We start from the raw sequence: 26135 nt of genomic DNA, 5'->3' as shown, positions 1-26135 counted from the left end.
GTAATAAATATATATAATGAGCTCAATCATTTTGATTACTGTGGATTAAAATGATCTAAAAATAATATGAAGGAGTGTGATATCACCGCTTTAAAATAGCGATGTGGACAGAGAGTTTTTATAGCTTGTATGTGTGTGTGTGTGTGTGTGTGTGTGTGTGTGTGTGTGTGTGTGTGTGTGTGTGTGTGTGTGTGTGACATGAAAAGATGTGGTTTTATAACTGCGAGCCAATCTCTTTCCTTATCAGTTTGTGTCTAATTCGCAAAGGCCTAGCTTCTGTCTTACATTCCATGCAGGCAACCTTTAAAACACTATTACACACAACTAAGAAAACTTACAAATAATGTTCGTTTTTTCATTTTAATATTTGTTATGCAATTGACAAATCTGACCTGGATCATGTGTAAATCTTTAATCACTTTCCATCTTGCATTGTATTCTGTAGTTCAGCAGAGTGAACTCTTAGGGCCGCTGTTGGCCAGCCTGTGTTAAAATATGAAAAGATCATCAGCAGTACCTCCCCCCTCACTTCAGATAGAGAACGAGAGAAAGACACAGGGAACCGTGTAGAACACGAAGACCAGAGCTGTAAACGTTTATTTGGACGGACATTGTTCTTTCACTTTTGTAATTTACGAACTAAACGGTGATGGCGTACAACCATAGGACATAGAAGGATTTTTTTCTGGGAAAAACATCTGTTTTTACAGGAATATCACGCGGTGCATCTTAAAGGGATATGACGCTCAGAACAATGAGACGGCAAGTGCTGTTTATCTTGATTCTCTCCTTCGGTTCAGTGGTTGGGCAGGTCAGCTACTCCATCCCAGAGGAAATGCCAAAAGGGTCTTTCGTGGGTGATATTGTGCAAGATTTGGGTTTGGATGTGAAAAGACTGAAATCAGGCAAGGCGCGCATTTATACGGGAGACAATGCAGAGTACATCGAGTTGAATAAAGAGAGAGGAGTCCTCCTTGTCAAAGACAGAATAGACAGAGAGGCGATTTGTGCACAGACGGCGCCCTGCGCTTTGCATTTCCAGGTTATTTTAGAGAGTCCAATGGAGTTTTACAGCATTACTGTCGAGGTTACAGACATCAACGACAACGCCCCGATTTTTAAAAGAGGTGAAATGAAATTCCGAATAAGTGAGTCAGCTATCACAGGAGCAGTATTCTTGTTACAACAAGCAATCGATCTGGATGTCGGTGTTAATGGCCTTCAAAGCTATTTGTTGAAGCCAACAGATAACTTTGTATTGAAGCTGCAAAATCAAGTAGATGGAAGCAAGATGGTGGAAATGGTGTTACAGAAACCTTTAGATCGAGAAAAGGAGGACCATTTATCGCTTGTATTGACTGCAGTAGACGGTGGTGAGCCACAGCTCTCTGGGACCGTTCAGATACACATCAGTGTGCTAGACAGTAATGACAATGCTCCAATTTTTACGCAGAAAATCTATAAGTCCACCATAGAAGAGAATTCGCCTTCAGGGACGCAAGTAGTGATAGTTAGTGCTTCTGACTCAGATGAAGGATCTAATGGCAAAATATCTTATGCTATACAAAATGTACTCGACAATGTGTCGGAATTATTTGAGATAAACAGAGAGACTGGAGAGGTTACACTGATCGGCAACACTGACTTTGAAAAAAAGCGACAATATCAAATACATGTCCAAGCCAGTGATGAAGGAGGATTAACTGACTCGTGTAAGATTATCGTGGAAATAACTGACACAAATGACAATATACCTGCAATAAATGTCATGTCTAAGTCTAGTGAAATAAAAGAGGACATTCAGTCTGGCACTGTTGTGACAATGATAAATATCCAAGATCCAGACTCAGGTGAAAATGGAAAAGTTCAGTGTTATATTAACGAGAATATTCCTTTCACAATCTCCTCAACGTCAAATAATTTCTTCAGTTTAACAACAGACAGTGACCTGGACAGAGAGAGAGCCTCTCAGTATAATATCACAGTGACCTGCTCTGATGAGGGAGTGCCCTCCCTCTCCAGCAGCGTCACTCTCACCTTACAGATCTCTGATGTGAATGACAACGCGCCTGTCTTTGAGAGGAGCTCATATGAGGCCTACATCGTAGAAAACAACACACCAGGTGTCTCTATATTCACAGTGAAAGCCAGAGACGCTGACTGGAACCAGAATGCGCGTGTTTCTTACATACTGGAGGACTCCTCTGTTAACGGAGTGCCAGTCTCCTCATATGTGTCCGTTAGTGCTGATAGTGGAGTCATCCATGCAGTGCGCTCTTTTGACTACGAGCAGATCAAAGATTTCCACTTCCGCGTCAAAGCTCAGGATGGAGGTTCTCCTCCACTCAGTAGTAATGTGACAGTGAAAATTATCATCCAGGACCAGAACGACAACCCTCCTCAGGTTCTGTACCCAGTCCAGACTGGTGGCTCTCTGGTGGCTGAAATGGTGCCTCGTTCAGCAGATGTGGGCTATCTGGTGACTAAAGTGGTGGCTGTTGATGTGGACTCTGGACAGAATGCCTGGTTGTCCTATAAACTGCAGAAAGCCACAGACAGGGCGCTGTTTGAAGTGGGCTTACAGAATGGAGAAATCAGAACTATCCGCCAAGTGACTGATAAAGATGCTGTCAAACAAAGACTGACTGTTATAGTGGAGGACAACGGGCAGCCGTCTCGTTCAGCTACAGTCATTGTTAACGTGGCGGTGGCGGACAGCTTCCCTGAAGTGCTGTCGGAGTTCACTGACTTTCCACACGACAAGGAGTACAATGACAACCTGACTTTTTACTTAGTGTTGGCTTTGGCTGTAGTTTCCTTCCTCTTCATCACGTGTTTGGTGGTTATTATATCAGTGAAAATCTACAGATGGAGACAGTCTCGCATCCTGTATCACTCCAATCTCCCTGTCATTCCATATTATCCACCACGTTACTCAGACACTTTGGGGACAGGGACTCTCCCACACGTGTACAACTACGAGGTGTGCAGGACGACTGACTCGAGAAAGAGTGACTGTAAGTTCGGCAGAGCTGGTAGTCAGAACGTGCTGATAATGGACCCCAGTTCTACAGGGACGATGCAGCGGATACAGAATGAGAAGAGCATCCTGGATGAACCAGACTCTCCTCTAGAGGTTAGAATTTAACATTGTTTTGCATCGTGCAGAATGTGCGCCTCACCATCACTGAGTTTATAACCAAAAACAATTATTTGTGTTACCTTTAAGTATTTTTTTTATCATCGTTGATTCTTTTTGATTGTGTGTTAATGTTGTGTGACAACTTGTGTTTGGGAATGAAAAGATTATATTAAATTTAGATTTTTCATCGTGTATTCAGGAATTCCATAGTCAAATTTCTCAGGCGCTGTGTATCCTGTTTGTAGGTGTTGCTGCCATTTTTGTCACTGGCTAACAGGGCCATATGACGCAGAATACGTTTACAAGATCCGTCTTCATCCTGTGTGTGTGTGTGTGTGTGTGTGTGTGTGTGTGTGTGTGTGTGTGTGTGTGTGTGTGTGTGTGTGTGATTAAAGATTAAAAAGTTTTTGTCTAATTCAGGTGGTGTACATTTACAAATTAATTTCACCTCTTGACATTGGTTTTACGGCCGACTATTAAGGGTAAAATAGCTGACATGAGCTTGCTTCATCAGATTATAAGATTCAATACTTTTCCATTTGCACAGATTTGTGTAGTACATTAAAGTGAACTCTTAGGGCCGCTGTTGGCTAGTCTGTGTTGACTGTAGGGAAGGTCTCAGCAGTACCTCCCCGTCTTCTTCTTTTTTCTTAAATCAAAGGAAACAGACACGCAGTGTGAATATAACAGAGTAAGAGAGCCGCCATCACCGACACGCGCAGCTGGATATATCTGTAATGCATCGATTACTTTAAATTGCTGTATATATTGAGGAATACATTGGATTTCATTGGCAGTGGAAATGGGATCGCAACGGGATTCGTCTTTCATGGAAATGCCGGACAGAACAATGAGGTGGCAAGTGCTGTTGTTTATCTCAGTCCTTTCTTTCACATCGGTGGTCGGGCAGGTCAGCTACTCCATTCCCGAGGAAATGGCAAAGGGATCTTTAATCGGTAACATCGCTCAGGATTTAGGTTTGGACAGAAAAAGATTGACATCAGGCAAGGCTCGAATTTTTACAGGAGATAGCGCAGAGTACATCGAGCTGAACAGAGAGCGAGGAGTCCTCCTTATCAAAGAGAAAATAGACAGAGAGGCACTCTGTGGACAGACGACGCCCTGCGCTTTGCATTTTCAGGTTATTTTAGAGAATCCAATGGAGTTGTACACTGTTGTTGTCGAAATTACAGATATAAATGACAACACCCCAGTATTTGAAAAATCTGACATGAAATTCAAAATAAGTGAATCTGCTGTGATAGGAGCAAAATTCTTGTTAGAAAGAGCAATAGATCCCGATGTTGGCATGAATAGTCTTCAGAGGTATTTTCTCACAAAAACCGATAATTTTGTGCTGAAATTAAAAGATCAGCCTGATGGAGAAAAGATAGTTGAAATGGTTTTACAGAAATCTCTTGACAGAGAAAAACAAGAGGAGATATTTCTAGTGTTAACTGCGGTGGATGGAGGAGAACCAAACCTATCTGGCACAGCACAGATTCATGTTACAGTGCTTGATGCTAATGACAATGCCCCCATTTTTACAAAGACGGTTTATAAGGCTACAGTGCCTGAAAATGCCCCGAAAGGCACAGTCATAACCAAGGTCAGTGCTTCAGACGCTGATAAAGGATCAAATTCTAAGATTACATATTCAATATCCAACACAGCTGCAGATGTACGGGACATGTTTGAGATTAATGCATTAAATGGGGATTTAGTCTCTAAAAGTAGTGTAGATTATGAAAAGGCCCGTTACTATCAAATACATGTGCAAGCCAGTGATGAAGGAGGACTGACAGATTCATGTAAGATTACGGTTGAGGTGATAGACATTAATGACAACAAGCCGGTTATTAATATAATGTCACAAACTAATGTAATCCCCGAAGACTCTAAACCAGCAACAGTTGTGACTATGGTTAATGTTCAGGACTTAGATTCAGGAGATAATGGCAAAGTTCACTGTTCCATCAGTGAACATATTCCTTTTACATTAAAGCCGACATCAAGTAATTTCTTTAACCTACTGACAGACAGTGATCTGGACAGAGAGAGAGCCTCTGAGTATAATATCACAGTGACCTGCTCTGATGAGGGAGTGCCCTCCCTCTCCAGCAGCGTCACTCTCACCTTACAGATCTCTGATGTGAATGACAACGCGCCTGTCTTTGAGAGGAGCTCATATGAGGCCTACATTGTAGAAAACAACACACCAGGTGTCTCTATATTCACAGTGAAAGCCAGAGACGCTGACTGGAACCAGAATGCGCGTGTTTCTTACATACTGGAGGACTCCTCTGTTAACGGAGTGCCAGTCTCCTCATATGTGTCCGTTAGTGCTGATAGTGGAGTCATCCATGCAGTGCGCTCTTTTGACTACGAGCAGATCAAAGATTTCCACTTCCGCGTCAAAGCGCAGGATGGAGGTTCTCCTCCACTCAGTAGTAATGTGACAGTGAAAATTATCATCCAGGACCAGAACGACAACCCTCCTCAGGTTCTGTACCCAGTCCAGACTGGTGGCTCTCTGGTGGCTGAAATGGTGCCTCGTTCAGCAGATGTGGGCTATCTGGTGACTAAAGTGGTGGCTGTTGATGTGGACTCTGGACAGAATGCCTGGCTGTCCTATAAACTGCAGAAAGCCACAGACAGGGCGCTGTTTGAAGTGGGCTTACAGAATGGAGAAATCAGAACTATCCGCCAAGTGACTGATAAAGATGCTGTCAAACAAAGACTGACTGTTATAGTGGAGGACAACGGGCAGCCGTCTCGTTCAGCTACAGTCATTGTTAACGTGGCGGTGGCGGACAGCTTCCCTGAAGTGCTGTCGGAGTTCACTGACTTTCCACACGACAAGGAGTACAATGACAACCTGACTTTTTACTTAGTGTTGGCTTTGGCTGTAGTTTCCTTCCTCTTCATCACGTGTTTGGTGGTTATTATATCAGTGAAAATCTACAGATGGAGACAGTCTCGCATCCTGTATCACTCCAGTCTCCCTGTCATTCCATATTATCCACCACGTTACTCAGACACTTTGGGGACAGGGACTCTCCCACACGTGTACAACTACGAGGTGTGCAGGACGACTGACTCGAGAAAGAGTGACTGTAAGTTTGGCAGAGCTGGTAGTCAGAACGTGCTGATAATGGACCCCAGTTCTACAGGGACGATGCAGCGGATACAGAATGAGAAGAGCATCCTGGATGAACCAGACTCTCCAATTGAGGTCAGCTTTCCAGAGAATATATTTTTCTTCATCCGTTAGTCGAAATTTGTATTTTTACACAGTGTATTAGACCGTTGTCAGTGTTTTCATTGCGTAACATTCACATTCTGAATGTACTTTAACTTTTTGGAAATGGTTTTGTACTTCATTTTGCGGTCATTCTGATTCAGCACCACGGACAGCGCTCAGAGGAGTCGTGTTAATTGAATGCTTAATATTAAATGGTGTAAGGAAGAGTGAAACTCTATACGAATTCTCTCACTATCTCCGTGTGTTTGTGTGTGTGTGTGTGTGTGTGTGTGTGTGTGTGTGTGTGTGTGCGCGCGCACGTATCTTTTGCCAGGTCGTCTGTAAATACAAAAGCCATGTCACTGAAAAGCATTACAGACAAATAGAAACCATTTTAGTTATAATTTTGATAATGACAATGTCTATGCGCACACTAAAGTACAGAGTGTAACCAGGAGTCTTTTCTTGAATATGTTATTCAGCACCGCGGACAGCGCAAATGACAGCCGTGTCACTGTAATACACTAAGGGTAGGGTAACCTGAAAAATCATTTAAATGTACTCTATTTACCCTTTTTTTGTCTCCGTGTTATACATGCCCCCCTCTGTGGCTGAATTATTGCTTCATATACCACTTCATACTATCCATTGCTTCAGTCATCTGTTTGTCACTCATCATGAATAGAGACAGATAGGAATGTAAGTGTTTATATGAGATTTACGTTCAACAAAACATGTCTCAGTAAATATTTTTGTTGTCCTTGTCTAAGAAATCCTTTGTCACAGTAATAAGCCTTGTAGTTCAGTCCATTGAACAGAGAGGGACGCTGTTGGCCATCGAGTTGCTGAGGAAGCATTTGTTGCAGTACCTCCCCTCAACATAATACATTTGGAAATAGAGAGAGGCAGAGTTAACAGTCGGGATTGCCATGAACAGCGTTCGCCAGGACGGCACAATGGGATTTATTTGTTCTTCAATCTAGTATAAGTGCAATCCTTGGGACAATATACGTGTATCTAGATGTAAAAATCTGAACCTGGGGCCGAAGAAACAGAGGATTTTGTGTTTTTCTTCACAGATATGTCGACGGGAACGATGGGGTGGCAAGTGCTGTTGTTTTTCTCTGTGCTGTCTCTCAGTGTAGTGCACGGGCAGGTCAGCTACTCCATTCCAGAGGAAATGGCAAAGGGGGCTCTAATAGGCAATGTAGCCCAGGATTTAGGCTTAAGTGTGGAAAGATTGAAGTCCGGTAAAGCTCGAATTTATACAGGTAATACTGATGAATATATTGAGCTGAAGCGAGACAGAGGAGTCCTCCTTATTAAAGACAGAATAGACAGAGAATCTCTGTGCGGCCAAACAATGCCCTGCGCACTCCATTTTCAAATGATCCTGGAAAACCCGATGGAGTTTTACACGATTACTGTGGAAATTACTGATATAAACGACAACCCTCCCACATTTGAGAGAGGTGAGATGAAATATGAAATTAGCGAATCAGCTCTTATCGGAGCTCGATTCGTCTTGGAAAAAGCCATAGACGACGATGTTGGTGTAAACGGCTTGAACAGTTACGCCCTAAAACCTAGTAACAATTTCGTTTTGAAAACCATCGCCAGAGGAGATGGTACTAAACATGTCGAGATGGTTTTGCAGAAACCATTAGACCGAGAAAATCATGAACATATATCATTAATACTAACCGCTCTTGATGGTGGTGAACCACAGCTTTCGGGGACCATGCAGATTATGATAACTGTATTAGACGCCAATGACAACCCACCCGTTTGTTCAAAACCAGAATACAAGGCAAGTGTGACAGAGAATGCCCCCATTGGTACTGTAATAACCACCGTAATGGCTACAGACAAAGATAAAGGTAATAACGGAAAAGTAACATACATGATTCCAAAATCTGGGGAAGCTGGTCTCTTTAAAATTGATGCCAATAACGGAGTCTTGACTTTAAATGGAAATGTAGATTATGAAAAAAGGAGACTTTATGAGATCGATGTTCAGGTGTCAGATCAGGGAGGATTATCCGATGCATGTAAAGTAATAGTCGACGTGACAGATACAAATGATAACCCTCCGTCCATTAACATCATGTCTAACTCAAACACAGTATCTGAGAATATGAAACCAGAAACGGTTGTAACAATGCTTAATATACAAGATCCAGACTCAAATGATAACGGCAAAGTCATGTGTGTTTTAAACGAAAATATTCCTTTTGCCATTAAATCGACAACAAATAATTTCTTTACCGTCATGACAGAGAGTGAATTAGACAGAGAGAGAGCCTCTGAGTATAATATCACGGTGACCTGCTCTGATGAGGGAGTGCCCTCCCTCTCCAGCAGCGTCACTCTCACCTTACAGATCTCTGATGTGAATGACAACGCGCCTGTCTTTGAGAGGAGCTCATATGAGGCCTACATTGTAGAAAACAACACACCAGGTCTCTCTATATTCACAGTGAAAGCCAGAGACGCTGACTGGAACCAGAATGCGCGTGTTTCTTACATACTGGAGGACTCCTCTGTTAACGGAGTGTCAGTCTCCTCATATGTGTCCGTTAGTGCTGATAGTGGAGTCATCCATGCAGTGCGCTCTTTTGACTACGAGCAGATCAAAGATTTCCACTTCCGCGTCAAAGCGCAGGATGGAGGCTCTCCTCCACTCAGTAGTAATGTGACAGTGAAAATTATCATCCAGGACCAGAACGACAATCCTCCTCAGGTTCTGTACCCAGTCCAGACTGGTGGCTCTCTGGTGGCTGAAATGGTGCCTCGTTCAGCAGATGTGGGCTATCTGGTGACTAAAGTGGTGGCTGTTGATGTGGACTCTGGACAGAATGCCTGGCTGTCCTATAAACTGCAGAAAGCCACAGACAGGGCGCTGTTTGAAGTGGGCTTACAGAATGGAGAAATCAGAACTATCCGCCAAGTGACTGATAAAGATGCTGTCAAACAAAGACTGACTGTTATAGTGGAGGACAACGGGCAGCCGTCTCGTTCAGCTACAGTCATTGTTAACGTGGCGGTGGCGGACAGCTTCCCTGAAGTGCTGTCGGAGTTCACTGACTTTCCACACGACAAGGAGTACAATGACAACCTGACTTTTTACTTAGTGTTGGCTTTGGCTGTAGTTTCCTTCCTCTTCATCACGTGTTTGGTGGTTATTATATCAGTGAAAATCTACAGATGGAGACAGTCTCGCATCCTGTATCACTCCAATCTCCCTGTCATTCCATATTATCCACCACGTTACTCAGACACTTTGGGGACAGGGACTCTCCCACACGTGTACAACTACGAGGTGTGCAGGACGACTGACTCGAGAAAGAGTGACTGTAAGTTCGGCAGAGCTGGTAGTCAGAACGTGCTGATAATGGACCCCGGTTCTACAGGGACGATGCAGCGAATACAGAATGAGAAGAGCATCCTGGATGAACCAGACTCTCCTCTAGAGGTATGAGTGGCAATATGTTAGCGGTGTTTGTTTACTATACATACCTGATCATGTAATTTTTTTTTTCTGTATTGCAGAGAGCACAGTAATTTACAGTATAGTAGCCTTTTGAACTGAATGTACAAGCTTCAGAACGTTTATTTATGTATTTAATTGATTCTTATGTGTTAGGGACGATGCAATTTAACTTATTTCCAATACAGATTATGCACAGACTTTACAGTTACACTTTATTTTAAACTTTTGTCCCATCGCCTAAACCGTAATTACAATGCTCGGCTTCAAATATCATGAATACACCATACACTACCGATAGGAAAAATACAGTAAAATACATTTACCACAATAAACATACCACAGCACAACGATACAAATACACCGAACACTAATTCAGCTTTTTTATTTTGAGCACACTTACCAAAATGGGTACAGGTATAGTTACCTTTTTGCCAGCACTTAACTTTTGCTTTAAAGGAGTTTTATATCTGGAATTAATTTGATTTCAGTTGGAAATGTGTTTCAGAGTTGACAGCCCTTTATGAAGAAAGCTGATTGTCCAAATTCATATTTATGGTGTGGTATTGTACAGTTGCCATTCACCTGCTCATAGTTACTGTGGTACTGTCTTGTTTTTCATTGTATCTGAAAAAAGGCTCTGAGTCTACACCGATGATGCATTTGAAAAATAATTTCAGAAAGCAAAAATGAATGAAGCTCTCACTGAGAAGAAGATTGTGTCCTTTTAGTATGTGGTAATGATGCTACCAGACTGGTATTTTTTGTAATTATTTATTTATTTGTCACTTATAGTATTACATTTTTCCACGTGTGTATTTCTAAGAACCAGTAACTCGCACAATTTTCACTCTCCTCTAGAGATTAGACCACTTTAGTTCCGTTTCAGTGCGTTCTAAATGATTTACAACATTTTTTCTACAAGTAACAGAAAGGGCTACATGTCATTTTAAGGCACATTTAGCTTTGTGTGGAAATGGTTTTATCCTCAGTCTTACAATGTAAACTTGATATTTTGTCGTTTTACACTCAATCAGTCTTCTTGACAGGCATGATATTTTTTTTCAAAGTTGTAATATTAAGTCTTATTAATAGTAGCAGTAGTAACACAGTTGTAGTAGTAGGCATAGTGATAATGGGAGTATTATACAAATTATTTTTCGAAAAACGTGTTAGTGTTATATATCATCCTGTTGTTCAATCAACTTCTGAATTCTGTGAGTTTCGACTGTCATTCAGCGTTGACTCACTTCAGAATCGCAGGCAGTGCCATAAACAGCACGGTGTGTCCTGTCTGACAGCTGTTCTTTCCACAGTTTACACATAGTCCTCTTCCTCTGTTCTTCTCATAATTTGCCACCATAGTTAAATGGTGTAGAGAAATGTTTGTTTTCCGAGGTATTTACCTTTCCAGTATTTCAGTTTGATTTTATATCCACGTGATCACTGATACATCTGCCAGATCTGATAGACACATTGTCTGTAGTTGTGTATCTTAAATATGTTATTATAATGTTCTAGATAGTAAACATTGTGAATCGCGGCCATGTCTCCCCCCCGCAGTCGCTTGGAAAGTCCAAGATATTACCTAAGTAAAAGTATTCCAACTAAACACCCAAACGTTTTACAGTGAGTTCTCCACAGTTTGATTTGACTTGGCCTCTGCAGTTTTATAATGTGGACTCTTAGGGCCGCTGTTGACCAGAGTGTCGATGAGTGAGAGCAGAGTTGTAGCAGCACCTCCCATGTAACTACGACACAATACAGAGAGATCTCGACGGGTAAAGAACGGACATTTCTGCTTTTCGAAAAGCTTTTAAAAACAGGAGGAGAAATTTCGACCTACAAGACGTTTCCTTCCAATAAAGGGATTATGCAGCTGTTCAATTGAGGTTTGACCCTGGAATCCAAGTGGTTTCTCTTTTTCTGGAATATTAAGAGACTGTGGAAACCTCACTGAGGAAAATGACGGATAGAACAATGAATCTGCAAGTACTGTTGTTCATCTGTCTTCTTTCTGCCGACTCGGTGTTCGGGCAGGTTAGTTACTCTATACCTGAAGAAATGGCGAAAGGCTCTTTAGTTGGCAACATAGCACAAGATTTAGGTTTAGAAATAAAACGGTTGGTATCAGGTAAAGCTAAGATCTATACTAGGATCAGCGACGAGTACATCGAGCTGAACAGAGAAAGAGGAGTCCTGCTCGTCAAAGAGAGAATCGACAGAGAGGCGCTGTGTACAGAGACAGCGCTCTGCGCTTTACATTTTCAGATCATTTTGGAGAATCCTATGGAATTTTACACTGTTACAGTGCAGATTACTGATATTAATGATAATGCGCCAACATTTGAAAAAAGTGAAATTGCATTTAAAATCAGTGAGTCAGCGAACACTGGAGCAAAATTCGTGTTGGAAAGAGCAGTGGATCTTGATGTTGGAATTAATGATCTTCAAGCATATGAATTGAAACCAACAGATAATTTTGCCCTCAAACTGCACAATAACGCTGATGGGAATAAAAACGTCGAGATGGTGCTACAGAAGCCTTTAGACAGAGAGAAACAAGAGCAGATATCTCTTGTGTTAACGGCTGTAGATGGAGGAGAGCCGCAGATGTCAGGAACAATGATGATTGTCATCACAGTTTTAGACGCTAATGATAATGCTCCCGTTTTTACACAGTCAACATACAAGGCTACAGTTACTGAGAATTCACCTAAAGGCACAGTTGTTGCCACTGTTACAGCCTCAGATGCAGATCAAGGTTCTAACGGTAAAATAACTTATTCAATCACGAATACCTTAGACAATGTTAGGAAAATGTTCGAGGTAAGTGAAGAAACCGGCGAAGTTACTTTAATTGGAAATATTGACTTCGAAAAGTCAAGAAATTTTGAAATAAATTTACGTGCTAGTGACGAAGGAGGACTCACAGATTCTTGTAAGTTAATTGTTGATGTGAGAGATGTAAATGACAACAAACCTGAAATCAACATAATGTCGAAGTCGACTGTGATATCAGAGGATGCCAAACTCAACACAGTTGTTACAATGATAAATATTGAGGATAACGACACTGGAGAAAACGGAAACGTGCAATGTTTTATTAGCGAAAATGTACCTTTCATTTTAAAATCATCAACAAATAATTTCTATAGTTTAGTGACAGACAGTGATTTAGACAGAGAGAGAGCCTCTGAGTATAATATCACAGTGACCTGCTCTGATGAGGGAGTGCCCTCCCTCTCCAGCAGCGTCACTCTCACCTTACAGATCTCTGATGTGAATGACAACGCGCCTGTCTTTGAGAGGAGCTCATATGAGGCCTACATTGTAGAAAACAACACACCAGGTGTCTCTATATTCACAGTGAAAGCCAGAGACGCTGACTGGAACCAGAATGCGCGTGTTTCTTACATACTGGAGGACTCCTCTGTTAACGGAGTGCCAGTCTCCTCATATGTGTCCGTTAGTGCTGATAGTGGAGTCATCCATGCAGTGCGCTCTTTTGACTACGAGCAGATCAAAGATTTCCACTTCCGCGTCAAAGCGCAGGATGGAGGCTCTCCTCCACTCAGTAGTAATGTGACAGTGAAAATAATGATCCAGGACCAGAACGACAACCCTCCTCAGGTTCTGTACCCAGTCCAGACTGGTGGCTCTTTGGTGGCTGAAATGGTGCCTCGTTCAGCAGATGTGGGCTATCTGGTGACTAAAGTGGTGGCTGTTGATGTGGACTCTGGACAGAATGCCTGGCTGTCCTATAAACTGCAGAAAGCCACAGACAGGGCGCTGTTTGAAGTGGGCTTACAGAATGGAGAAATCAGAACTATCCGCCAAGTGACTGATAAAGATGCTGTCAAACAAAGACTGACTGTTATAGTGGAGGACAACGGGCAGCCGTCTCGTTCAGCTACAGTCATTGTTAACGTGGCGGTGGCGGACAGCTTCCCTGAAGTGCTGTCGGAGTTCACTGACTTTCCACACGACAAGGAGTACAATGACAACCTGACTTTTTACTTAGTGTTGGCTTTGGCTGTAGTTTCCTTCCTCTTCATCACGTGTTTGGTGGTTATTATATCAGTGAAAATCTACAGATGGAGACAGTCTCGCATCCTGTATCACTCCAGTCTCCCTGTCATTCCATATTATCCACCACGTTACTCAGACACTTTGGGGACAGGGACTCTTCCACACGTGTACAACTACGAGGTGTGCAGGACGACTGACTCGAGAAAGAGTGACTGTAAGTTCGGCAGAGCTGGTAGTCAGAACGTGCTGATAATGGACCCCAGTTCTACAGGGACGATGCAGCGGATACAGAATGAGAAGAGCATCCTGGATGAACCAGACTCTCCTCTGGAGGTTAGTTTAATGATCTAGCTTCAGTTTCCTTTCAGTGTTTTGTTCCATTGAGAGTAAACTGCTGCACCGTATTCCGCATTTTTCAGAACCATGGACAGCAACAGTTTGTCTACCCCTCTCAGTCAATGATAGTTTGTTGCATTATTTCAGTGGCACATACTTCCACTTGGATGCATTATGTTTCAAATCGGTCTGAGAATTATATTTGAAGTTAGACTGCTTTAGCTTTTTTCTGTCATTTGTTTGTTTTCTTTTGTTTGTACAGAAAACTATAAAAGTACCCCTGTTATGACTTGTAATAGCAGGTAATGGTCTATGATCATTTTTCATTGTCTAAATTGGTACCATTGTTTCTTTCCATTTTTCATTCTCGTTGCATGGAGTAAAATTTCTATTCTGAATCATTTTCATTCGCCCTTTTTAATGTGCAACCTTTATTCGAGTCATCGGTCAGCAGAGTGAGACTGTGAAGGTATTTGGTCGAATATCCACCTGCCTTTAGGTATTTGCCTCATTTTCGTGTCAGCTGAGTCCACAATACAATGGTTTAGTGAATGCTTAGTGTACACATTGAGCATTCATGTAGTATTTAACCAGTATTATTGACACTTAAATATTCTTATTTCAAAAGTGATACGAGTAATAATTGAGTTTGCATGAAACCACTTGGTAAGATTTTCTTCATTTCAGGACATCGGACAGCAACTTTTCTAGATTCAGCTTCTTGCTCTTTGTCCCTCATTTTTTCCAGTGTCTTTATGAGTTAAAAGTTGTGGGTTTTTTCCCCCTAATCTTTTCTGTTTTCTCTTTTATGGTCAGATATATTTTGTGAGTCTATGAGCACATTATAGCTTGAAAATTTTAAAAAAGATAAAAATCAGAACCCTAAATCGTTTCAAAGCGGCCACCTGCGGTTTGTGAAGAAGATAATGTTATTTTTCTGATTATTATTACTTTATTTAAATGTATATTTAGCTAAGAGTTAACTTTCATGTCAGATAAATAATCTTTGTTTCCTGCAATTTTGGATTATGGACTCTTAGGGCCGCTGTTGACCAGATTGTGCAGGGCTGAGAGCACTGTTGTATGAGCACCTCCCATTTAACATCACCATAATGAAAAGAGAGCACGACGGGGCAGAACAGACATTCTGGATAAGTCGAATATCTGATAAAAGACACGACGACTTCTCGGATGAGACTGTTCTTTACATTGTTTGGATTATACAGCTGTGAAACCCACGTTTGACACTGGCATGGACCTAAGTTTATGGGATATATAGCCGGACTGCAGATTCTTGGTGAGAAAACAGGGGGATAGAACAATGAAAGGACAAGCGCTGTTGTTTATCTGTCTCCTTTCTCTTGGCTTGGTAGTTGGGCAGGTCAGCTACACAATACCGGAGGAAATGGCGAAAGGTTCTTTAGTGGGTAATATAGCACAAGATCTAGGTTTAGAAAGAAGACGTTTGACTTCTGGTAAAGCGCGAATTTATACCTCAGACAGCGACGAGTACATCGAGCTGAACAGAGAAAGAGGAGTCCTCCTTGTTAAAGAGAGAATCGACAGAGAGGCGCTCTGCAGAAAGACGACGCCGTGTGCTTTACATTTTCAGATCATTTTGGAGAATCCTATGGAATTTTATAGTGTTACAGTGCAGATTACTGATATTAATGATAATGCACCAAGCTTTGAAAAAAGTGAAATGAAATTCAAGATTAGTGAGTCAGCGATCACCGGGGCAAAATTTGTCCTCGAACGGGCTGAGGATATTGATGTTGGAAATAATGATCTTCAAAGGTACGAATTGAAACCAACAGATAATTTTGTTCTCAAACTGCACAATAACGCTGATGGGAATAAAAACGTCGAGATGGTGCTACAGAAGCCTTTAGACAGAGAGAAACAAGAGCAGATATCTCTTGTGTTAACGGCTGTAGATGGAGGAGAGCCGCAGATGTCAGGAACAATGATGATTGTCATCACAGTTTTAGATGTTAATGATAATGCTCCCGTTTTTACACAGTCAACATACAAGGCTACAGTTACTGAGAATTCACCTAAAGACACAGTTGTTGCCACTGTAACAGCTTCAGATGCAGATCAAGGCTCTAATGGTAAAATAACTTATTCAATCACGAATACGTTCGATGATGTCAAGAAAGTATTTCAGATAAACAACAGAAACGGCGAAGTTTCATTAATTGGTGACATTGACTTCGAAACATCAAGATTTTTTCAAATCAATTTACTTGCAAGTGACGACGGAGGACTCACAGATTCTTCTAAGTTAATTGTTGATGTGCAAGATATAAATGACAATAAGCCTAAAATTAATATAATGTCGAAGTCAACTGTGATATCAGAGGATGCGAAACTCAATACAGTTGTTACAATGATTAACATCGAAGACAAGGACTCGGGAGAAAACGGGAAAGTGCAGTGTTTTATTAACGACAATGTACCTTTCACCTTAAAAACATCTACAAATAGTTTCTATAGTTTAGTGACAGACAGTGATCTGGACAGAGAGAGAGCCTCTGAGTATAATATCACAGTGACCTGCTCTGATGAGGGAGTGCCCTCCCTCTCCAGCAGCGTCACTCTCACCTTACAGATCTCTGATGTGAATGACAACGCGCCTGTCTTTGAGAGGAGCTCATATGAGGCCTACATTGTAGAAAACAACACACCAGGTCTCTCCATATTCACAGTGAAAGCCAGAGACGCTGACTGGAACCAGAATGCGCGTGTTTCTTACATACTGGAGGACTCCTCTGTTAACGGAGTGCCAGTCTCCTCATATGTGTCCGTTAGTGCTGATAGTGGAGTCATCCATGCAGTGCGCTCTTTTGACTACGAGCAGATCAAAGATTTCCACTTCCGCGTCAAAGCGCAGGATGGAGGCTCTCCTCCACTCAGTAGTAATGTGACAGTGAAAATTATCATCCAGGACCAGAACGACAACCCTCCTCAGGTTCTGTACCCAGTCCAGACTGGTGGCTCTCTGGTGGCTGAAATGGTGCCTCGTTCAGCAGATGTGGGCTATCTGGTGACTAAAGTGGTGGCTGTTGATGTGGACTCTGGACAGAATGCCTGGCTGTCCTATAAACTGCAGAAAGCCACAGACAGGGCGCTGTTTGAAGTGGGCTTACAGAATGGAGAAATCAGAACTATCCGCCAAGTGACTGATAAAGATGCTGTCAAACAAAGACTGACTGTTATAGTGGAGGACAACGGGCAGCCGTCTCGTTCAGCTACAGTCATTGTTAACGTGGCGGTGGCGGACAGCTTCCCTGAAGTGCTGTCGGAGTTCACTGACTTTCCACACGACAAGGAGTACAATGACAACCTGACTTTTTACTTAGTGTTGGCTTTGGCTGTAGTTTCCTTCCTCTTCATCACGTGTTTGGTGGTTATTATATCAGTGAAAATCTACAGATGGAGACAGTCTCGCATCCTGTATCACTCCAATCTCCCTGTGATTCCATATTATCCACCACGTTACTCAGACACTTTGGGGACAGGGACTCTCCCACACGTGTACAACTACGAGGTGTGCAGGACGACTGACTCGAGAAAGAGTGACTGTAAGTTCGGCAGAGCTGGTAGTCAGAACGTGCTGATAATGGACCCCAGTTCTACAGGGACGATGCAGCGGATACAGAATGAGAAGAGCATCCTGGATGAACCAGACTCTCCTCTAGAGGTTAGATTGCTTTAATTCCGTTTCAGTGTATGTTTCTCTTCAAGTAACAAATAGGCCCATGCAGTTTTAATGGATATTTTGCTTTGTGGCCACATGATTTTATTCTGTATTTTACAATGTAAAGTAATTACTCTCTCAGACGTTTTCTTTTTTTCCTTCAAGAGTTCATTCCCCAAAAGAATTTTGAATACATTTTAACCACTTCAACCTGTCTTCTTGATTGACACGATGGATTGTTTTCATAACAGCACTAGTACTACTACTACTACTGCTACTACTACTACTACTAATAATAATAATAATAATAATAATAATAATAATAATAATAATAATAATAATAATAATGATAATGTTATAATAATAATAATTATAACAATAATAATAATCACAATTATTATTATCATTATTATTGGTGGTGGTGGTGGTGGTGATGTTAGTGGTGGTCGTGGTGATAATGCAGGCATTATACCAATTATTTCTTACAGAAACTTTTCAAACTAATTTCCAAATATTTTAGCGTTATATGGCTCCGTGTTTTTCAAACAGCAGTATGTGCACTCTGGGAGTTTTGTCTCTTAGTCAGAGTTGATTCACTTCAGAACTGCGGACAGCGACATAAACAGTACAGCCGTTTGTTTATCCTTACTATCAGTTGTATCCACAATTTCAATATCAGTTTCGTCGTCTGTTCTTCTTATTATTTTCCCTAAATTATAATTATGTAAAGAAGCCTTTGTTTTCCGAGCTATTTCTCCCTTTTCGGTCTTGTAAGTGGATTTATATCGGCACAGCCCTGACATATCTGCAATATCTGAAAGCAGAGTGCCTTTAATTATGTATTGAATCTCTTTGAATGTGTTATTATAATGATTTTGACAATAAATATTTTGTATATCGGTCAAATCTTCCCCCGGCAGTCACTAGCAAAGTCCAAAACATTAACTAAGTAGATTTTTTGTACCCAAATGTTCAAATTATTCACACAAAGTTCTCCAGAGTTTAATTTCATTTGGTGTTCTGCAGTTTTACAATATGGACTCTTAGGGCCGCTGTTGACCAGAGTGTTGATGAATGAGAGCAGGGTTGTAGCAGCACCTCCCATATACCGTCGACACAATGCAGAGAGATCTCGACGGGCAGAGGACGGACATTTCTGCTTTTCGAGTATCTTTTAGAAAGAGGTTGGAAAATTTCGATCTGCATAAGATTGCCTTCCAGTGGGGGTTATGCAACTTTTAATTTGTGATTTGACGCTGGAATTTAAGTGATATCTATTTTTTTCTGGAATATTACGACACTGGAGCCTCACTGAGGAAAATGACGGATAGAACAATGAATCGGCAAGTAGTGTTGTTTATCTGTCTCCTTTTTCTCGACTCAGTGTTCGGGCAAGTCAGCTACTCTATACCTGAAGAAATGGCGAAAGGGTCTTTAGTTGGCAACATAGCACAAGATTTAGGTTTGGAAATAAAACGTTTGACATTAGGTAAGGCTAAGATCTATACTCGGAACAGCGAGGAATACATCGAGCTGAACAGAGAAAGAGGAGTCCTGCTCGTCAAAGAGAGAATCGACAGGGAGGTGCTGTGTACAGAGACAGCGCTCTGCGCTTTACATTTTCAGATCATTTTAGAGAATCCTATGGAATTGTACACTGTCACAGTCCAAATCACAGATATTAATGATAATGCGCCAACATTTGAAAAGGGTGAGATGAAATTCAAAATTAGCGAATCAGCTAACATCGGGGCAAAATTTGTACTCGAAAGGGCAGTGGATCTTGATGTTGGAATGAATGGTGTTCAAGCATATGAATTGAAACCAACAACCAATTTTATTCTCAAACTGCACAATAACGCTGATGGGAATAAAAACGTCGAGATGGTGCTACAGAAGCCTTTAGACAGAGAGAAACAAGAGCAGATATCTCTTGTGTTAACGGCTGTAGATGGAGGAGAGCCGCAGATGTCAGGAACAATGATGATTGTCATCACAGTTTTAGATGTTAATGATAATGCTCCCGTTTTTACACAGTCAACATACAAGGCTACAGTTACTGAGAATTCACCTAAAGGCACAGTTGTTGCCACTGTAACAGCTTCAGATGCAGATCAAGGCTCTAACGGTAAAATAACTTATTCAATCACTAATACCTTAGAAAATGTCAGGAAAATCTTTGAAGTAAATGAGGAAACCGGTGAAGTCAATTTAATTGGAAACATTGACTTTGAAAAGTCTAAACTTTTTCAGATGAATTTACTTGCAAGTGATGAAGGGGGACTCACAGATTCGTGTAAGTTAATTGTTGATGTGAGAGATGTAAATGACAACAAACCTGAAATCAACATAATGTCGAAGTCTACTGTGATATCAGAGGATGCCAAACTCAACACAGTTGTTACAATGATAAATATTGAGGACCTAGATTCAGGAGAAAACGGAAACGTTAAATGTTTTATCAACGATGATGTACCCTTCATTTTGAAAACATCTACAAACACTAATTTCTATAGTTTAGTGACAGACAGTGATCTGGACAGAGAGAGAGCCTCTGAGTATAATATCACAGTGACCTGCTCTGATGAGGGAGTGCCCTCCCTCTCCAGCAGCGTCACTCTCACCTTACAGATCTCTGATGTGAATGACAACGCGCCTGTCTTTGAGAGGAGCTCATATGAGGCCTACATTGTAGAAAACAACACACCAGGTCTCTCCATATTCACAGTGAAAGCCAGAGACGCTGACTGGAACCAGAATGCACGTGTTTCTTACATACTGGAGGACTCCTCTGTTAACGGAGTGCCAGTCTCCTCATATGTGTCCGTTAGTGCTGATAGTGGAGTCATCCATGCAGTGCGCTCTTTTGACTACGAGCAGATCAAAGATTTCCACTTCCGCGTCAAAGCGCAGGATGGAGGCTCTCCTCCACTCAGTAGTAATGTGACAGTGAAAATTATCATCCAGGACCAGAACGACAACCCTCCTCAGGTTCTGTACCCAGTCCAGACTGGTGGCTCTCTGGTGGCTGAAATGGTGCCTCGTTCAGTAGATGTGGGCTATCTGGTGACTAAAGTGGTGGCTGTTGATGTGGACTCTGGACAGAATGCCTGGCTGTCCTATAAACTGCAGAAAGCCACAGACAGGGCGCTGTTTGAAGTGGGCTTACAGAATGGAGAAATCAGAACTATCCGCCAAGTGACTGATAAAGATGCTGTCAAACAAAGACTGACTGTTATAGTGGAGGACAACGGGCAGCCGTCTCGTTCAGCTACAGTCATTGTTAACGTGGCGGTGGCGGACAGCTTCCCTGAAGTGCTGTCGGAGTTCACTGACTTTCCACACGACAAGGAGTACAATGACAACCTGACTTTTTACTTAGTGTTGGCTTTGGCTGTAGTTTCCTTCCTCTTCATCACGTGTTTGGTGGTTATTATATCAGTGAAAATCTACAGATGGAGACAGTCTCGCATCCTGTATCACTCCAATCTCCCTGTCATTCCATATTATCCACCACGTTACTCAGACACTTTGGGGACAGGGACTCTCCCACACGTGTACAACTACGAGGTGTGCAGGACGACTGACTCGAGAAAGAGTGACTGTAAGTTCGGCAGAGCTGGTAGTCAGAACGTGCTGATAATGGACCCCAGTTCTACAGGGACGATGCAGCGAATACAGAATGAGAAGAGCATCCTGGATGAACCAGACTCTCCTCTGGAGGTCAGTTAACTAATGTAGCTTCATTTCTCTTTCAGCGTTTTGTTCCATGGAGCGTGAACTATTGCACCGCATTCCAACTTTTTTTCAGAACCATGGACAGCAACCCGTTATCTACCCTTCTCAGTTAATGATAGGCTGCTGCATCATTTCAGTGGCACGTTATTTCGACTTGAATGCATTGTGTGTCAAAGCCGACTGATAGCTACGTTTGAGGTTAGACTGATTTAACTTTATTTTCTTTAAGCAGGTAATGAAAAAAAGTACACCTGTTCTGAAATGCATTTGCAAATGATGGAGTATTGTAATTCTTAACACTTAAATTGGTACCAAAGTTTCTTTCCAGTTTACTTCCCAAAGTCATTGTGTTGTATTTCTGTTATTATTATTATGTTATTATTATTTTTATTCGGCCTTTCGTTACAAGGAACCTTTCTTAGAGTTAGACGTCTATGGAGTGAGACTTTTTGCCGTTATTTGATCGAATATCCACCTGGATGTTGAGTTATTTGCTGAGTTTTCGTGCTAATCGAGGAGTCTACAGTACAACGATTGTCTGAATGCTTAGTATACACATTGAGTATTCACGCGTGTTTGACCAGCATCACTCTAATATTCTAATTTCAAAAGTGGCACAAGTAATAATTGTGTTTGCATCACACCGCATGTTAATGTTCAGCGTTGGGCGTTTTTCAGATTTTCTTCAGTTCAGCACCTGGGACAGAGACTCTTCTAGGCGCAGCTTTTTACTCTCATGTCCCAAGTTTTTCTAGTTATTTATGACGTCATAGTTATACGTTTTCCCTATGCTTTTCTAATTCGTTTCTCTTTTATTGTCAGATATACCTTGTGAGTGTGTAGACACATTTTGGCTGAAAATAATACTTCAACAAAAAAGACAAATCAGAACCTTAAACTGTTTTATGGTGGCTATCCACTGTTTGTAAAGAAGATAATGTTATTTTTATGTGTTTTATTACTTTATTTAAACTTACTTCTTGATAATAGTTACCCTTCATGGCAGGTAGTTAATGTTGGTTTCTTGCAGTTTTGCACTGTGAACTCTTAGGGCCGCTGTTGACCAGAGTGTGCACGACTGAGATGAGGGTAGTGTGAGCACCTCCCATGTAACATCACCATAATGAAAAGAGAGCACGACGGGAAGGAACGGACATTCTGGATAAGTCGAGTATCTGATAAAATATACGACGACGTCAGAGACGGTTCTTTACATTCTGTGGATTCTACAGCTGTTAAATCGATGTTTGACACAGGAATGGACTAAAGTTTATGGTATATATAGCCGGATTGCGGACGACTGGTGGCAAAAAACGGACATAGAACAATGAAAGGACAAGCGCTGTTGTTTATCTGTCTCCTTTCTCTTGGCTTGGTAGTTGGGCAGGTCAGCTACACAATACCGGAGGAAATGGCCAAAGGTTCTTTAGTGGGTAATATAGCACAAGATCTAGGTTTAGAAAGAAGACGTTTGACTTCTGGCAAAGCGCGAATTTATACCTCAGACAGCGACGAGTACATCGAGCTGAACAGAGAAAGAGGAGTCCTCCTTGTTAAAGAGAGAATCGACAGAGAGGCGCTCTGCAGAAAGACGACGCCGTGTGCTTTACATTTTCAGATCATTTTGGAGAATCCTATGGAATTTTATAGTGTTACAGTCCAGATCACTGACATTAATGACCATGCACCAACCTTTGAAGAGGGAGAAATCAAATTCAAAATAAGTGAGTCAGCGATCACAGGGGCAAAATTTGTCCTGGAGAGAGCCGAAGATCACGATGTTGGAATTAATGATCTTCAAAGGTACGAATTGAAACCAACAGATAATTTTGTTTTGAAACTACACAATAACGCTGATGGTAATAAAAACGTCGAGATGGTGCTACAGAAGCCTTTAGACAGAGAGAAACAAGAGCAGATATCTCTTGTGTTAACGGCTGTAGATGGAGGAGAGCCGCAGATGTCAGGAACAATGATGATTGTCATCACAGTTTTAGACGCTAATGATAATGCTCCCGTTTTTACACAGTCAACATACAAGGCTACAGTTACTGAGAATTCACCCAAAGGCACAGTTGTTGCCACTGTAACAGCTTCAGATGCAGATCAAGGCTCTAATGGTAAAATAACTTATTCAATCACAAACACGTTTATTGATGTTAGGAAAGTGTTTCACATAAACAAAGAAAACGGCGAAGTTACGTTAACTGGAAATATTGACTTTGAAGAGTCGCGAAATTTTCAAATTAATGTACGTGCTATTGACGACGGAGGACTGACAGATTCATGTAAGTTAATTGTTGATGTGCAAGATGTAAATGACAATAAACCTAAAATTAATATAATGTCGAAGTCAACTGTGATATCAGAGGATGCCAAACTCAACACAGTTGTTACAATGATAAATATTGAGGACAGGGACACTGGAGAAAACGGAAAGGTGCAATGTTTCATAAGCGAAAATATACCTTTCATTTTGAAATCATCAGCACATAATTTCTATAGTTTAGTGACAGACAGTGAATTAGACAGAGAAAGAGCCTCTGAGTATAATATCACAGTGACCTGCTCTGATGAGGGAGTGCCCTCCCTCTCCAGCAGCGTCACTCTCACCTTACAGATCTCTGATGTGAATGACAACGCGCCTGTCTTTGAGAGGAGCTCATATGAGGCCTACATTGTAGAAAACAACACACCAGGTGTCTCTATATTCACAGTGAAAGCCAGAGACGCTGACTGGAACCAGAATGCGCGTGTTTCTTACATACTGGAGGACTCCTCTGTTAACGGAGTGCCAGTCTCCTCATATGTGTCCGTTAGTGCTGATAGTGGAGTCATCCATGCAGTGCGCTCTTTTGACTACGAGCAGATCAAAGATTTCCACTTCCGCGTCAAAGCTCAGGATGGAGGCTCTCCTCCACTCAGTAGTAATGTGACAGTGAAAATTATCATCCAGGACCAGAACGACAACCCTCCTCAGGTTCTGTACCCAGTCCAGACTGGTGGCTCTTTGGTGGCTGAAATGGTTCCTCGTTCAGCAGATGTGGGCTATCTGGTGACTAAAGTGGTGGCTGTTGATGTGGACTCTGGACAGAATGCCTGGCTGTCCTATAAACTGCAGAAAGCCACAGACAGGGCGCTGTTTGAAGTGGGCTTACAGAATGGAGAAATCAGAACTATCCGCCAAGTGACTGATAAAGATGCTGTCAAACAAAGACTGACTGTTATAGTGGAGGACAACGGGCAGCCGTCTCGTTCAGCTACAGTCATTGTTAACGTGGCGGTGGCGGACAGCTTCCCTGAAGTGCTGTCGGAGTTCACTGACTTTCCACACGACAAGGAGTACAATGACAACCTGACTTTTTACTTAGTGTTGGCTTTGGCTGTAGTTTCCTTCCTCTTCATCACGTGTTTGGTGGTTATTATATCAGTGAAAATCTACAGATGGAGACAGTCTCGCATCCTGTATCACTCCAACCTCCCTGTCATTCCATATTATCCACCACGTTACTCAGACACTTTGGGGACAGGGACTCTTCCACACGTGTACAACTACGAGGTGTGCAGGACGACTGACTCGAGAAAGAGTGATTGTAAGTTCGGCAGAGCTGGTAGCCAGAACGTGCTGATAATGGACCCCAGTTCTAAAGGGACGATGCAGCGGATACAGAATGAGAAGAGCATCCTGGATGAACCAGACTCTCCTCTAGAGGTTAGACCGTTTTAACATTTTTACGTACCATTCTAATGTTTGAAGCTCATATTCTTTAGGTACAAATAGTAGTGGAGAGCAACGTCGGAGACTGTCGTCTTAAAGTCTTTGGTGTTAATCTGCAGCCTATTATATTTCTTCTTTCCCCAAATTCGATTCCTTCAGTGGTTTTATCCCCTTTGTGACGTCTTCCCTGAAGTTCAGTTATTTCACATACACTGAGTATTAATATCGTTTTTGCCAGACACATGGCAGTTTTTTTCTTATTGTGACTTAACATCATGCAGAAAAGATCCGCTATTTTTTTTTTAAATACTCCTTGCCTATATACATTTAACATTTTTCTTATTTTTGATACTGATTTCAAACACATTGAACAGTTGTAATGTTTGTCAGTATTACTGTTTTCACCGCTGGTGTTCATCTAATATGTATGGATTAGTCACAGACATGTTTGCTAATTTTGCCACTTGAATCGCTGTATTGGGGCAGGAATGGCATGTTGATGTCAGTCCTTGAGCAGAATCTACCCTTTTCAGAACACTGGACAGCGACAATAACTTGATCCCCTTTTATTTCTACCAGTTGTCCCCACTTCATATACTGAAATTTGGTTTCACAGTTTTCATTTTAAACCGTTTCAAACGTTGCATTCAGTCTCTTGTTTTATTCCATCAGTCACATTGTTTAATCATTTTACATATTATACAGTATAGAAATGCAACATAATGTCCTTAA

General features: G+C 41.6%; 5 protein-coding genes across 24 annotated transcripts in view; all 5 read left to right on the top strand.

Annotated features, from left to right (window-relative positions):
• The window catches only part of LOC146326785 (protocadherin gamma-C5-like), a 233111-nt gene that overhangs the window by 115623 nt on the left and 91353 nt on the right, over window positions 1-26135 (top strand). For 2 of the 20 annotated variants that reach the window (XM_084719198.1, XM_084719180.1), the window contains exon 1: window positions 19268-21670. The exons of 14 other annotated variants lie outside the window; for them this stretch is intronic. In XM_084719198.1, coding sequence (XP_084575324.1) covers window positions 19268-21670 — 2403 coding nt within the window. Of the gene's footprint in view, window positions 1-3716; window positions 6378-11637; window positions 14242-19267; window positions 21671-26135 lie in introns of those variants that run through there. 4 more of the 20 variants (XM_084719176.1, XM_084719193.1, XM_084719183.1 and 1 more) reach the window with 4 other exon arrangements.
• Window positions 403-3148, top strand: LOC146326799 (protocadherin gamma-A11-like). Its single transcript, XM_084719594.1, has one exon. The coding sequence runs from the start codon at window positions 740-742 to the stop codon at window positions 3146-3148; it is 2409 nt and encodes an 802-aa protein (XP_084575720.1). The 5' UTR covers window positions 403-739.
• On the top strand, window positions 7296-9867 carry LOC146326798 (protocadherin beta-16-like). The gene has a single exon (XM_084719593.1). The coding sequence runs from the start codon at window positions 7468-7470 to the stop codon at window positions 9865-9867; it is 2400 nt and encodes a 799-aa protein (XP_084575719.1). The 5' UTR covers window positions 7296-7467.
• LOC146326797 (protocadherin gamma-A2-like) lies at window positions 15359-17965 on the top strand. Its single transcript, XM_084719592.1, has one exon. The coding sequence runs from the start codon at window positions 15566-15568 to the stop codon at window positions 17963-17965; it is 2400 nt and encodes a 799-aa protein (XP_084575718.1). The 5' UTR covers window positions 15359-15565.
• Window positions 22735-25412, top strand: LOC146326796 (protocadherin gamma-A2-like). The gene has a single exon (XM_084719586.1). The coding sequence runs from the start codon at window positions 23013-23015 to the stop codon at window positions 25410-25412; it is 2400 nt and encodes a 799-aa protein (XP_084575712.1). The 5' UTR covers window positions 22735-23012.

Source organism: Lutjanus erythropterus, chromosome 5, assembly GCF_056507025.1.
Source record: "Lutjanus erythropterus isolate fLutEry1 chromosome 5, fLutEry1.hap2, whole genome shotgun sequence".
Lineage (NCBI taxonomy): Eukaryota > Metazoa > Chordata > Actinopteri > Lutjaniformes > Lutjanidae > Lutjanus > Lutjanus erythropterus.
This window is presented reverse-complemented; position numbering and strand designations above follow the sequence as displayed.